Genomic DNA, 14,162 nt, shown 5'->3' on the forward strand with positions numbered 1-14,162 from the left:
CTGAGCGTGTTTTTAATCCAAACATATCATATCTATATGTTTTTGGAATCAGGAACCGACAAGGAATAAGATGAAATTGTTTTTAAATCGAATTCGGAAATTTAATTTTGATCATAATTTTTATATTTTTAATTTTCAGAGCTTGTTTTCAATCAAAATATAACATATTTATATGTTTTTGGAATCAGGAAATGATGTAAAATAAGATGAACGTAAATTTGGATCGTTTTATATAAAAATAATTTTTATTACAATTTTCAGATTTTTAATGACCAACGTCATTAATTAATTTTTAAGCCACCAAGCTAAAATGCAATACCGAAGTCCGGCCTTCGTCGAAGATTGCTTTACAAAAATTTCAATCAATTTGATTGAAAAATGAGGGTGTGACAGTGCCGCCTCAACTTTTACAAAAAGCCGGATATGACGTCATCAAAAGTATTTATCGAAAAAATGAAAAAAACGTCCGGTGATATCATTCCCAGGAACTCTCATGTCAAATTTCATAAAGATCGGTCCAGTAGTTTGGTCTGAATCGCTCTACACACACACGCACAGACAGACACACAGACAGACAGACAGACAGACAGACAGACACACACACACACACACACACACACACAGACACACACACATACACCACGACCCTCGTCTCGATTCCCCCTCTATGTTAAAACATTTAGTCAAAACTTGACTAATGTAAAAATGACACTGAACAGGGAGGCGACCCGGCCCTTGAACGCACGCGGCTTTTTTATTTATTTATTATTTAAAAAAAAAATCCAGCAGTGATACTAATCTGTGTAAATACGTGTTGAGACTAGAAACCGCCTGCTGAATCATAGAAGAACGAATGAAGCGCGTCAGTCGACGCAGTGGCCCACTGGTCTAAATCCAATCGACGCCCAGCTAAAGTATCCGGTTGACCCACCACACCAATTTCTCAGAACTTGAGCTTTGACTGACTCGATGGGAAACGCTGCGTGCATGATTGCGTGTGAGTGTGTGTCTGTGTGTCGCCAGCAATAAGCAAGGCAAGGCAAAGCAAGCGCCTCCCCGGCCTTTGTGGGTGCACGGATTGTCCCGCACTGACTAAAGTATTAGTAGACTTTTTTCGGTGAACGGTTTTATTGCGTCAGTTGCCTTGGCAGGTATAGACCTGCTATGCCTATATCGGTGTGTGAGCGAGTGTCATGCTCGCAGTCACACCTGGGCGTCTCTGGCATTGGTGGGGCGTCCTCCGGGAAGCCTGGAAGTGGAGACTCTTCTCTCGGAGGGGGTTCTGACTTGTGACAACTGTTTTTGACTGCAGCTTCTTCTGGTGAGTAAAGTGTAACCTTATATCACAGATTGGGTCTGTATAGTGATATAACTGCATTACTGTTGTTTTCCTGATCGTGCTGCCGTCTTTGTTTAAAAGAAGAAAGGGTAATTAATTTATGTACTGTTTGTTTTACTGGCCCCGACACGATCAGCAGGGGAAATTATACTTTATAAAATATATACAAAGCAGCAACTTCATACATAGGCTCACTGACTGAAGGACGGGGTCATTTTTTTTTAAACTTAAAGGACATGATCCTTATGTGCCAATATGATTGGAGCTTATGTAAAACAGGTGTTTTGTTTTCTAAGTAGTGTTAGCAGGGCCGGACTAGGCTAAGAGGAGGGGGGGGGGGGTTGCCAGTGGTGGTCCAGGGGGATGGTCCCCCTGGCGGGGTCAAGGGGCAGAGCCCCTTGTGGGGGTCAGGGGGCGAAACCTGATGGGTAGGTCATATTCTGAGATAGGAAAATGGTGGCTCCTTGCATGAAACAGCATAAAATAAACAATAATAAAAAATGTTTTAAATAAGTGAGGTACATGTTTAGGCTAGGTGGGGGGGGATGCGCAACCCCCATAATCCCCCCGGTAGTCCGGCCCTGGTTAGGACAGAAACAAGAAACTTGTAGCCTACACTTGTAGGCGTGACATAGAGCGCGCCTCACGACACACACGCGCACGCACACTCTTTCTCTCTCCATCTCTCTCTCTCTCTCTCTCTCTCTCTCTCTTAATTAACACAGCGCGGCGACGAAACACAAGAAAGAGAGAAGGGGGGGGGGGGGGTACAACAAATCCACCGCGCCTGATAGCAAGTAGAGGGAGGTATGTAGATCGATATAGTCTTAGAATGGCACACTGGGGTTGTTTTGTTCGTGTCATAGCCGTTGACATACTTCCAAGCCGAGAAAAGTCCAGATATCAGTGCCGTCTATATATTCACGTAATCTGTTCTGTTATCGTTCTGCTTTGGAAGACCCGGCCTCAGGTCAAGTTAAGCGGCAGTGCGTGTGTGCTTATTCGAGTGTTTGCTTTTTCATTTTTGTTTTGTTTTAATCGTCAGCGTTTATTCAGTATCACGTTTTTGCCCTTTGTTCCATTTTTTGACTACCGGCACGGTGGCCTAGTGGTAAGGCGTCCGCCCTGTGATAGTCGGGGGGTCTTGGGTTCGAACCCCGGCCGGGTCATACCTAAGACTTTAAAATTGGCGTCTGGCATTATGGGGTTAGTGCCTAGGACTGGTTGGTCCGGTGTCAGAATAATGTGACTGGGTGAGACATGAAGCCTGTGCTGCGACTTCTGTCTTGGGTGTGGCGCACGTTATATGTCAAAGCAGCACCGCCCTGATATGGCCCTTCGTGGTCGGCTGGGCGTTAAGCAAACAAACAAACAAACAAACAAACAAACATTTTTTTGACTGAGAATCTAACTGTGCCAGCTGTACAACCGTATGGCTTAGTAATCATCAAGTACGCTACTACTCCGTAACACTAAAGATCTTCAACAACCGATATATTTCACTGTCGAGTCATCAAAGTGCATGTACCACTGAAGTGTCTTTCTTATGACCTTGAACAAATAACATCGTCGTTTAGTTCACAAGGGCGCACGGAAACTCTGAGTGACCTGCATGTTGTTTGTTTGTTGGATGTTTCGTTCAAACTTGCAGTGATCAAGAATGTCTTCCGTGTACGGATAAGGAGGTCCCAACTCACTTATTCTAATTTCAGAGCTCCTCCCCGCCGGAGTTAGGCCCAGGTCCTCTATCCGTTCGTCTACCGGCAATGGTGCACGCCGCTTTTTGGAGTGCAGTGAAACGTAACACACAAGGACGTTACTGCTGAATTCGTCGTAAACAGGATACTGAAATGTATGCGTGTAACCTATATTAGGTGGTGTCGCTGTCTCATTCCCGACCACCACCTGTTTTGGTCTGACGGTCTGATCTTTTTTGTGACACTGTCACTGACTGAAGCATTGACACGCTTTTTCTCCCTTTCTTGGGAGAACATTGGCAGTATAGTGATTTTCTGGAGCGTAGCAGGTGTCCCATTTAATATTTTACAGGTTCGAAATAGCTTTTACTGATGGACGAAGAAGAAGAAAGAAAGAGAAAAAGAAAGAGAAAAAGGAATGAGATGAACAGGTAACAGTAGTACCATCAGCAGCGGTAGTACTTTGCAGTTGTACATGTGGTAATAGTAGTAGCAGAAGTATTAGCAGCAGCAGTTGTAGTAGTAGTAGTGGTAGCAGTAGTAGTAGCATCAGCAGTAGTAGTAGAAGCAGGAGGAGAAGAAGGAGAAGAACTAAGAAAAGAAAAATACCCCCTCTTCAAATTATAAAGCAAGAGTGACAATTTAATGAATTCGTAGAACAGAGCAGCATGGAAGAAACAACGTGGATTTTGTTTGTTTATATCCCACTGAGTTAATTAACATACATATGCGTTAACCAGGCTGCTGCAGATCCCTTCATACATGCACGACAGTTGTGTAAGGCTTACAGTAACAGAACAAAGACACACTGCAGTAAAACAACATCTGTTACACCAGCAACAGCCTCAATATCAAATCATTTGTCGAAGTTTGATGCAGCATTGGAATATTAGTAGACTTAGTGAATCACCGGCTGTATGGAGAGCAAACTGTTCATTACATGGAAACCACGGTATCAAAGGCAGAGTACTTCTCGTGAAAACCGTAGTTCGGCTCACTCTCTCAGATCTGGCCAAGCTCTCTGATCTGGCCAAGCTTTCTGATCTGGCCAAGCTTTCTGATCTGGCCAAGCTCTCTGATCTGGCCAAGCTCTCTGATCTGGCCAAGCTCTCTGATCTGGCCAAGCTCTCTGATCTGGCCAAGCTCTCTGATCTGGCCAAGCTCTCTGATCTGGCCAAGCTTTCTGATCTGGCCAAGCTTTCTGATCTGGCCAAGCTTTCTGATCTGGCCAAGCTCTCTGATCTGGCCAAGCTTTCTGATCTGGCCAAGCTTTCTGATCTGGCCACTCTCTCAGATCTGGCCAAGCTTTCTGATCTGGCCAAGCTTTCTGATCTGGCCAAGCTTTCTGATCTGGCCAAGCTTTCTGATCTGACCAAGCTTTCTGATCTGACCAAGCTTTCTGATCTGGCCAAGCTTTCTGATCTGGCCAAGCTTTCTGATCTGGCCAAGCTTTCTGATCTGGCCAAGCTCTCTGATCTGGCCAAGCTCTCTGATCTGGCCAAGCTCTCTGATCTGGCCAAGCTCTCTGATCTGGCCAAGCTTTCTGATCTGGCCAAGCTCTCTGATCTGGCCAAGCTTTCTGATCTGGCCAAGCTTTCTGATCTGGCCAAGCTCTCTGATCTGGCCAAGCTCTCTGATCTGGCCAAGCTCTCTGATCTGGCCAAGCTTTCTGATCTGGCCAAGCTTTCTGATCTGGCCAAGCTCTCTGATCTGGCCAAGCTCTCTGATCTGGCCACTCTCTCAGATCTGGCCAAGCTTTCTGATCTGGCCAAGCTTTCTGATCTGGCCAAGCTTTCTACCTGGGGCAAGGGCATCCCTCTACCTGGACACGTTTCAAAAATCAACATCCTAACTGCTTCCTGTTCAGCGTGGGAAATTGTGGATGAATTCATAGCGCAGCTTGATGCAAGTAAATCAACACATTCTCACTCTGCACAGAACGCATAGGTTGTTGATTTATTATTATATATATATGAAGTCTTATATCGCGCGCGTATCTCCAGACTCGGACTCAAGGCGCAGGGATCTATTTATGCCGTGTGAGATGGAATTATTTTTTTTACACAATACATCACGCATTCACATCGACCAGCAGATCGCAGCCATTATTTTCGGCGCATATCCTACTTTTCACGGCCTATTATTCCTAGTCACACGGGTATTGGTGGTTATCCAAGTGCCGAAGTGGAGAGATGATGTTGTTCCAAGGAAAAGCCCGTCCAGAACCGAGATTGTGAGTCGAGTGGGGTACACGAGGAAGGACTCGACTGTGTGAACCATCCTCTGAGGCGGGATCAGCTAAAGCCAGAAGCAGCCGGCAATGATTTGGTAAAAGCGTTGATTACATACATATTTACATCCGTAAGCAGTTCACCTTCTGATGAGAGGACAACTGTAAAGAGAGAACATTTTCTGTTGTTTGTCAGTTTCCCTCTCCATAGTCTGTGAACTTAAATAAAAAATCTCAGGGTAAATCTCTCGTGTACAAATTGTCACGTTGGTTTGTAGACGATTTGTGTGCTTTAAAGCATTATGTCATAATTTATGCTTTGTTGGATAAACTTGCGTCTTTTTCTCCCAACGAACTGTCGTCCTTTCTTATACGAAGGCCCCCCCCCCCTCCCCCCTCCCTCCCCCTGCAATAACTGCATCTTTTTTGTATCTTTTTTGTTTATTACATTCTTTGACCGAAGTCTCCCTGTCATGAGTACAGAGCGCGTACCAAAAATAAATAAACAGGGTTGATACCAAGAATTACCCTCTCATGACGCTAATCGCGGTGCTGGAATTTCCAGTCCTGCTCTGACGTCACGCCGGAATGCTTTTGAAAAAGGGGGCATCGATAGAAAGCCGGGAAACTTGATCTGTTTCGTGGAAAGCCGATACGGGTTTCATTCATTTTACATGATCAAAAAATCGATGCTCCCCGGTCTACCCTGCAAGACCAAACAAGTAGGCCTACGCCCCAGCCGCAGACGATCGAGTTGTGCAAGATTGAACGTAGATCATGCAGTTCTCAGCGGGGTAGAACTGCGCGATTTATTGATGCGTTTCACCTGCATAACTGAACAGCAGTGCCCCCTCAGTCGTCCGCTCCCCCTCCCCTCTTGTCGTTGTAGTGATGTAGTATTTGAGGGTGGTGGTGCAAGACCATGCAAGACCGAACACGTCCCTATCCTGTTGCAGACGACAGCGCACTTGAATGAGTTGTGAAAGACTCAACACTATGAAACTGTTTGAGAGTGTCGCACCATTGCATAATATTGTACTGCTGATTCTCACCAGCATATCTCACCGGCAAACGCGCAGCAGCTATAATGGACTGACATATACATGTATGCAAGTTCATGCAGACCCTTACACAACTTGAATACCACCCCACCCACACACACACATACACATAACGCACCTAGCAACCCCGTCCCCGCTCCGGCTATTCTCCTCGAAGTCCCCTCTTCCACTTGAAGAAAGCAACGAATATTGTCTTTGGAATGATAATTGAAAGAAAATCACAAAGATGCCAGAATAGCAGAAAAAAATACAGTCAAGAAGCCCGTTACTTGTCTCAAGAGTTGCATACATGCATGCATGTTTGAGCTTTTAAAGCATGGAACAAACATGGGTTAACAAGACATAAACTAGCCAGGCGGACGGACAGACAAACAGACATCAGAACACAGACAGACAAACGGACGCAAGCACACACACGATTAAGTTCCAACCAATGACCTCATTGTGACGTGGCTAAAACTGTATATGGTACTTATGTAACATCTGACCGATAATTTTTATTTCGTAACTGTCGTTTCTTGACTTGTCAATTGTTCCCCAAAATGAAACGAAGTTCCGTGTTTTTGTTTGTTTCTCGCTTTTGGACCGCGTGAGGTTTGCGCATAAGCTTACTTCATTAGTAAATTTTCTTGGAACTCCGTTTTCTGTTTATAATTTGGGAATTTAACACAAAAAACGGATGCACACACACACACACACACACACACACACACACATACACACACACACACACACACACACTGACACACACACACACACACTTACATTCCAGTAACGCCCACGTAATGCTTTAACGCCGTCATTCCATCGTTATGTTTGGGAAAACCCCAACATATGTCACCGCATGCATTTTTTTGTCTCACAGCTACGATTCTATAGATACAATGATATCCTTGTTGAAGACAGAGGAGGAGGAGAGGGGCGGGGTGGATCAATCTCTGTGGTTGGGGGGTGGCTGGATCTGGTTTTTTTTGCAGTGACTTTCGTTTTTGTACTACCCATCACCACCACCCTCGAATACTCAGAAATAAAATGAGGCGAACTGTGAATAGACATTACCTCGCAATGACTAGTGTATTTAAATAGATTTTCCCGCGTCAATAGAAATGGGAAAGTAATTTTGACTTGCCACTTTTTCAAATATCATCATATATTAACATCACATGACGGCTGATTCATTAGTTGCTGCTGCTGCTACTGCTGAGTGTGTGTGTGTGAGTGTGTATGTGTGTGTGTGTGTGTCTGTGTGTGTGTTTAAGTGTGTGTGTTTGTGTGTGCGTGTGTGTGTATATATGTGTGTGTGTGGTTGTGTGTGTGTGTGTGTGTGTGTGTGTGTGTGTGTGTGTGTTAAATTAAAGCAAATCATTAGGCGTGGACCAACAGGCTGCATCCGCTTGCGCATAGCTAATTTCCCCATCTTTGTTTGCAAGCCGGACAGACGAATAATCAATTATCCGGTTTATTTTGAACATCGGATGTGCATAAGTTTTCCTACAGAGTAATGCGAGCGAGCGTAACATACAGCCCTGTCAAATGATATTATCACGAGTTTTGTCCCGTATATGAGTGTACAGTTTCGGACAATTTCCCAAGCCTTTGCTGCAGTGCTGCAGAAACAAGGAGAAACAAAACTCTGCGGAAAAGTTATAAGGTGCATAACGTGCTCAATTCTCAGTATTGCGCCATAGAGGAAGAAATTGGGGAACCCCCTGGATTTAGTGTTTTGGAACAAAGAGCAATAAACACGCTCTTAGCAGCGCTGACGCCCGTGGACCAGAGGTAAGTTAATCGTCCGCTGTTTATTTTAATCCCTTGATCAACAACCACTCTAGAAGATTTGGGGCAATGTCATATTGTTTTCATACGAACCAACCATGTAATTTTATCAGCAACAAGACATCAACTTAGTGACAAGTCTGTTTTATTTCCCATCCATCAATGGCAAGTTCTCTTTATTACGAACTATAACTGACATGTCATCAAGACATCGACTCGGTAATAAATTGAGATCAATGCATCTCATCAGTTTTTCCAGCAATTACTTAGGATTTTGTTCTAATGGTGAAGTGTGGCGTTTTAACAAGACATGGACTGAGTGATAAATATAGTCCAACTTTAACAGGTTTTTCAGCATTCACTTTATTTCAGCCAATAGAACTTAAGAGAAGCCGAGTCTGCGGAGACTAGGAGTTCTGGGAGGCATTATGGTGCTCATGACAAATAATGCCCCCGGAAGTTCTAAACAACCAGGCTCTGATCCAACAAATTAACAAAGAAACACAGAACGAATCGAAGAAGAATTAGAATGGAAGAAGAAACAAGTCGCGTAAGGCGAAATTACTACATTTAGTCAAGCTGTGGAACGCACAGAATGAAACTGAATGCACTGCATTTTTTCACAATGACCGTAGTCCGCCGCTCGTGCAAAACGCAGTGAAACTGACGAGCCTGTTTAGCGCGGTAGTGGTTGCGTTGTGCTGCATAGCACGCATTTCTGTACCTCTCTTCGTTTTAACTTTCTGAGCGTGTTTTTAATCCAAACATACCATATCTATATGTTTTTGTAATCAGGAACGGACAAGGAATAAGAGGAAATTGTTTTTAAATCGATTTCGGAAATTTAATTTTGATCATAATTTTTATATTTTTAATTTTCAAAGCTTGTTTTTAATCCGAATATAACATATCTATATGCTTTTGGAATCAGAAAATGATGAAGAATAAGATGAACGTAAATTTGGATCGTTCTATCAAAACAATTTTAATTACAATATTCAGATTTTTAATGACCAAAGTCATTAATCAATTTTTAAGCCACCATGCTGAAATGCAATACCAAAGTCTGGCCTTTGTCGAAGATTGCTTTACAAAAATTTCAATCAATTTGATTTAAAAATGAGGGTGTGACAGTGCCGCCTCAACTTTTACAAAAAGCCGGATATGACGTCATCAAAGACATTTATCCAAAAAATGAAAAATCATTCTGGGGATATCATACCCAGGAACTCTCATGTAAAATTTCATAAAGATCGGTCCAGTAGTTTACTCTGAATCGCTCTACACACACACACACACACACACACACACACACACACCCCACGACCCTCGTCTCGATTCCCCCTCTATGTTAAAACATTTAGTCAAAACTTGACTAAATGTAAAAACAAGTCGCGTAAGGCGTTTCGATCGTTTTATAAAAAATTATTTTAATTACAATTTTCAGATTTTTAATGACAAAAGTCATTAAGTAATTGTTAAGCCTCCAAGCTGAAATGCAATACCAAAGTCTGGCCTTCGTCGAAGATTGCTTGGCCAAAATGTCAATCAATTTGATTGAAAAATGAGGGTGTGACAGTGCCGCCTCAACTTTTACAAAATTCCGGATATGACGTCATCAAAGACATTTATCGAAAAAATGAAAAACACGTCTGGGGATATCATACCCAGGAACTCTCATGAAAAATGTCATAAAGATCGGTCCAGTAGTTTACTCTGAATCGCTCTACACACACACACACACACACACACACACACACACACACACACACATACACCACGACCCTCGTCTCGATTCCCCCCTCTATGTTAAAACATTTAGTCAAAACTTGACTAAATGTAAAAAGAAAGAGAGAAGGAAAGAAAGAAGGAAGGAAGGGATGACGGAAGGTAGAAGGAAATAAAGAACGAAAGAATGAAAGAAAGCTAAAAAGAAGAACAAACAAGTCGCGTAAGGCGAAAATACAACATTTAGTCAAGCTCAGTCGAACTCACAGAATGAAACTGAACGCATTGCATTTTTTCCGCAAGACCGTACACTCGTAGCATTGTCTGTCCACCGCTCTTGGCAAAGGCAGTGAAATTAACAATCCAGAAAAGCGCGGTAGCGGTTGCGCTGACTCTCTGAATGTGTTTTTAATCCAAACATATCATATCTATATGTTTTTGGAATCAGGAACGGACAAGGAATAAGATGAAATTGTTTTTAAATCGATTTCGAAAATTTAATATAAATCATATTTTTGATATTTTTAATTTTCAGACCTTGTTTTTTTTATCCGAATGTAACATATGTATATGTTTTTGGAATCAGAAAATGATGGAGAATATAATAAACGTAATTTTGGATCGTTTTATAAAAAAATAATTTTAATTACAATTTTCAGATTTGTAATGACCAAAGTCATTAATTGATTTTTAAGCCTCCAAGCTGAAATGCAATTCCAAAGTCCGGCCTTCGTCGAAGATTGCTTTGCCAAAATTTCAATCAATTTGATTGAAAGATGAGTGTACCGTGTGACAGTGCCGCCTCAACTTTTACAAAATGCCGGATATGACGTCATCAAAGACATTTATCGAAAAAATGAAAAACACGTCTTGGGATATCATACCCAGGAACTCTCATGAAAAATGTCATAAAGATCGGTCCAGTAGTTTACTCTGAATCGCTCTACACACACACACACACACACACACACACACCACGACCCTCGTCTCGATTCCCCCTCTATGTCAAAACATTTAGTCAAAATTTGACTAAATGTAAAAAGAAAAATGGAGAATAATAATAAAGAAAGGTACGTTCAAGACATAACTCCAGTCCACACACACACACACACACACACACACACACACACACACACACACACACACACACACACACACACACACACACACACACACTTACAGCCACACACACACACACACACACTGAGAAGGACCTGCGTGTCTCTGCACTTGTTCGGTACAATAAACAACTTTGAGGACGTCGAGCTAGATAAGCCGAGTTCATGTGGTATGCAGTGTACATGGTTCAACGTGCTCATGTACTGACACCAAAGCAAGATCGACTGACGAAGAAAGAAAGGTTGATCGGTTAGTAAGCATGTAAGGCACGCAGGCAGGCAAGTACACAGACAGACGCACGCACGCACGCACGCACAAACACGCACATACACACATACGCGGACACACACACACACACTTTTGTATTTACTTTCTTTTCTTTTCATCTTTTCTTTGAACATTTGGACTTTTTATTAGTTTTTAAACTTTTTTTCTATTCATTTTTTTTTACTGATCACTGATTTATCTATTTATTAGTTCATATTTGTTGATTGTTTGTTTTGCATGGTGTCATTTTATTAATGCTTGCAGAAATCCGTATCGTACTGGCCTGTGGAACTGACTTCAGTGAGTCCCGTGACCAGCATTGTGAAAGAACTGCAGAGAACAAAAGTTGCACAAACGACTTTTGTTAGTTACTCGTTCGGTCTAACCAAACATACTAACAAGTCGCGTAAGGCGAAAATACAACATTTAGTCAAGCTCAGTCGAACTCACAGAATGAAACTGAACGCATTGCATTTTTTTTTTCAGCAAGACCGTACACTCGTAGCATCGTCTGTCCACCGCTCGTGGCAAAGGCAGTGAAATTAACAATCCAGAAAAGCGCGGGAGCGGTTGCGCTGAGGAGGATAGCACGCTTTTCTATATCTCTATTCTTTTTAACTTTCTGAACGTGTTTTTAATCCAAACATATCATATCTAAATGTTTTTGGAATCAGGAACGGACAAGGAATAAGATGAAATTGTTTTTAAATCGATTTCAGAAGTTTATTTTAATCATAATTTTTATATTTTTAATTTTCAGAACTTGTTTTTATTCCGAATATAACATATTTATATGTTTTTGGAATCAAAAAATGATGAAAAATAAAATAAACGTAATTTTAGATCGTTTAATAAAAAAATAATTTTAATTACAAGTTTCCGATTTTTAATGACCAAAAACTCATTAATTAATTTTTAAGCCTCCAAGCTGAAATGCAATACCAAAGTCCGGCCTTCGTCGAAGATTGCTTGGCCAAAATTTCAATCAATTTGATTACAAAATGAGGGTGTGACAGTGCCGCCTCAACTTTTACAAAAAGCCGTATATGACGTCATCAAAGGTATTTATCGAAAAAATGAAAAACACGTCTGGGGATATTATACCCAGGAACTCTCATGTAAAATTTCATAAATATCGGTCCAGTAGTTTAGTCTGAATCGCTCTACACACACACACGCACAGACACACACACACACACAGACACACACACACACACACACACACACACACACACACACACACACACACACACACACACACACACACCACGACCCTCGTCTCGATTCCCCCTCTATGTTAAAACATTTAGTCAAAACTTGACTAAATGTAAAAATGCATTCAGGACATGCTCTAAATGTGCTTTCCTTCCCGTCAAAACTGTTCCGCTCAGTACCTCAGGCTGACCATTGGATAATAACCTCCCTCTGCACTTGGACATATACCGAACATTAACATCTTGTGCAGAGTTGGAATTTCTGATTGCCTAATTTTTAAAAGACTCTTGATCTGAGATGATAAGCCACATTGTCTAACAACTAAGGTCTGTGCCTTTAATCGCAAGATCGACATGTCTGCTCAAGTACTATTTGTTGTGACATCTATATATATATACGACTAGTGTCTGTCTGTCTGTCTGTCTGTCTGTCTGTTCGCGATGCACGGCCAAAGTTCTCGGTGGATCTTTTTCAAATTTGGACACCGTATTCAGCTACACCCCGGACACAACCTCATCGATGAGATATTTCAACACGTGCTCTCAGCGCGCAGCGCTGTGCGCGCTGAACCGATTTTTTTTTTTCGGGATCCACTACCAGTAACTCTTCCTTATCTTCTCCAGTGTTTTCAGCCGCGATTATCTCCCTTCCTCTGTGTGGCGTCAATCCATATTCCCGTTACTACGTTACTATTTTTAGAAGGTCACTGCACGTTACTATTTTTAGAAGGTCTCCAGTGTTTTGCGTGTTTATCTCCTTTCCTTCGTGCGCCGGCGAAGCCGGCGTACACCCGGCAAAGCCGGGTCCCAGGCGCAGCCTGGTATTCGGCTCTACTTCTTCCCGGCGAAGCCGGTACCCGGCGAAGCGGGTAATCATCTAGTACGGCAATATGTGGGCCTTCCGGGTTCGTTCAGACCGATGCTATCAGAGTGGTAAAGATGTTGTATTTAAAAGCGTCAATTCCCTTTCAGTCAAACTGGATCAAAAAACAACAAAAAGAAGAAGAAGAAAGAAACGAATGGCATGACCAGAGAGCATAAATATCAACAAGCAACAGGTCTTTACTTCTTACCATTTCCGGACTCCTTTCAAGAAATGTGAATGCGCAAAGCAGTCCAAACACAAATTTAAAACTTGATTATTACAACAGAAAAGTAATGCTCACTTCAGAGCTAACAAGAAGGGCAAAGCCCATACGACTCACATGCTTTACACATTTTTCCTACCAAAATACATGTGACCTTGACCCAAGGTCAAGGTCATCCAAGGTCATGCAACATAAAGCTGTTAATTCAAGACATAGGAAGTACAATGGTGCTTATTGGCTCTTTCTACCATGAGATATGGTCACTTTTAGTGGTTCACTACCTTATTTTGGTCACATTTCATAAGGGTCAAAGTGACCTTGACCTTGATCATATGTGACCAAATGTGTCTCATGATGAAAGCATAACATGTGCCCCACATAATTTTTAAGTTTGAAACAGTTATCTTCCATAGTTCAGGGTCAAGGTCACTTCAAAATATGTATACAATCCAACTTTGAAGAGCTCCTGTGACCTTGACCTTGAAGCAAGGTAAACCAAACTGGTATCAAAAGATGGGGCTTACTTTGCCCTATATATCATATATAGGTGAGGTATTCAATCTCAAAAACTTCAGAGAAAATGGGAAAAATGTGAAAAATAGCTGTTTTTTAGGCAACATTTATGGCCCCTGCGACCTTGACT

The 14,162-nt window shown here is 42.1% G+C and overlaps 1 protein-coding gene across 1 annotated transcript; it reads left to right on the forward strand.

Moving 5' to 3' along the window:
* The first annotated feature begins 1,164 nt into the window (after positions 1–1,164).
* Positions 1,165–4,983, forward strand: LOC138953899 (internalin A-like). Its single transcript, XM_070325881.1, has 2 exons — positions 1,165–1,228; positions 4,043–4,983. The coding sequence occupies exons 1-2, from the start codon at positions 1,165–1,167 to the stop codon at positions 4,981–4,983; spliced, it is 1,005 nt and encodes a 334-aa protein (XP_070181982.1).
* The last annotated feature ends 9,179 nt before the right edge of the window (positions 4,984–14,162 follow it).

Source organism: Littorina saxatilis, linkage group LG2, assembly GCF_037325665.1.
Source record: "Littorina saxatilis isolate snail1 linkage group LG2, US_GU_Lsax_2.0, whole genome shotgun sequence".
NCBI classification, from domain to species: Eukaryota; Metazoa; Mollusca; class Gastropoda; order Littorinimorpha; family Littorinidae; genus Littorina; species Littorina saxatilis.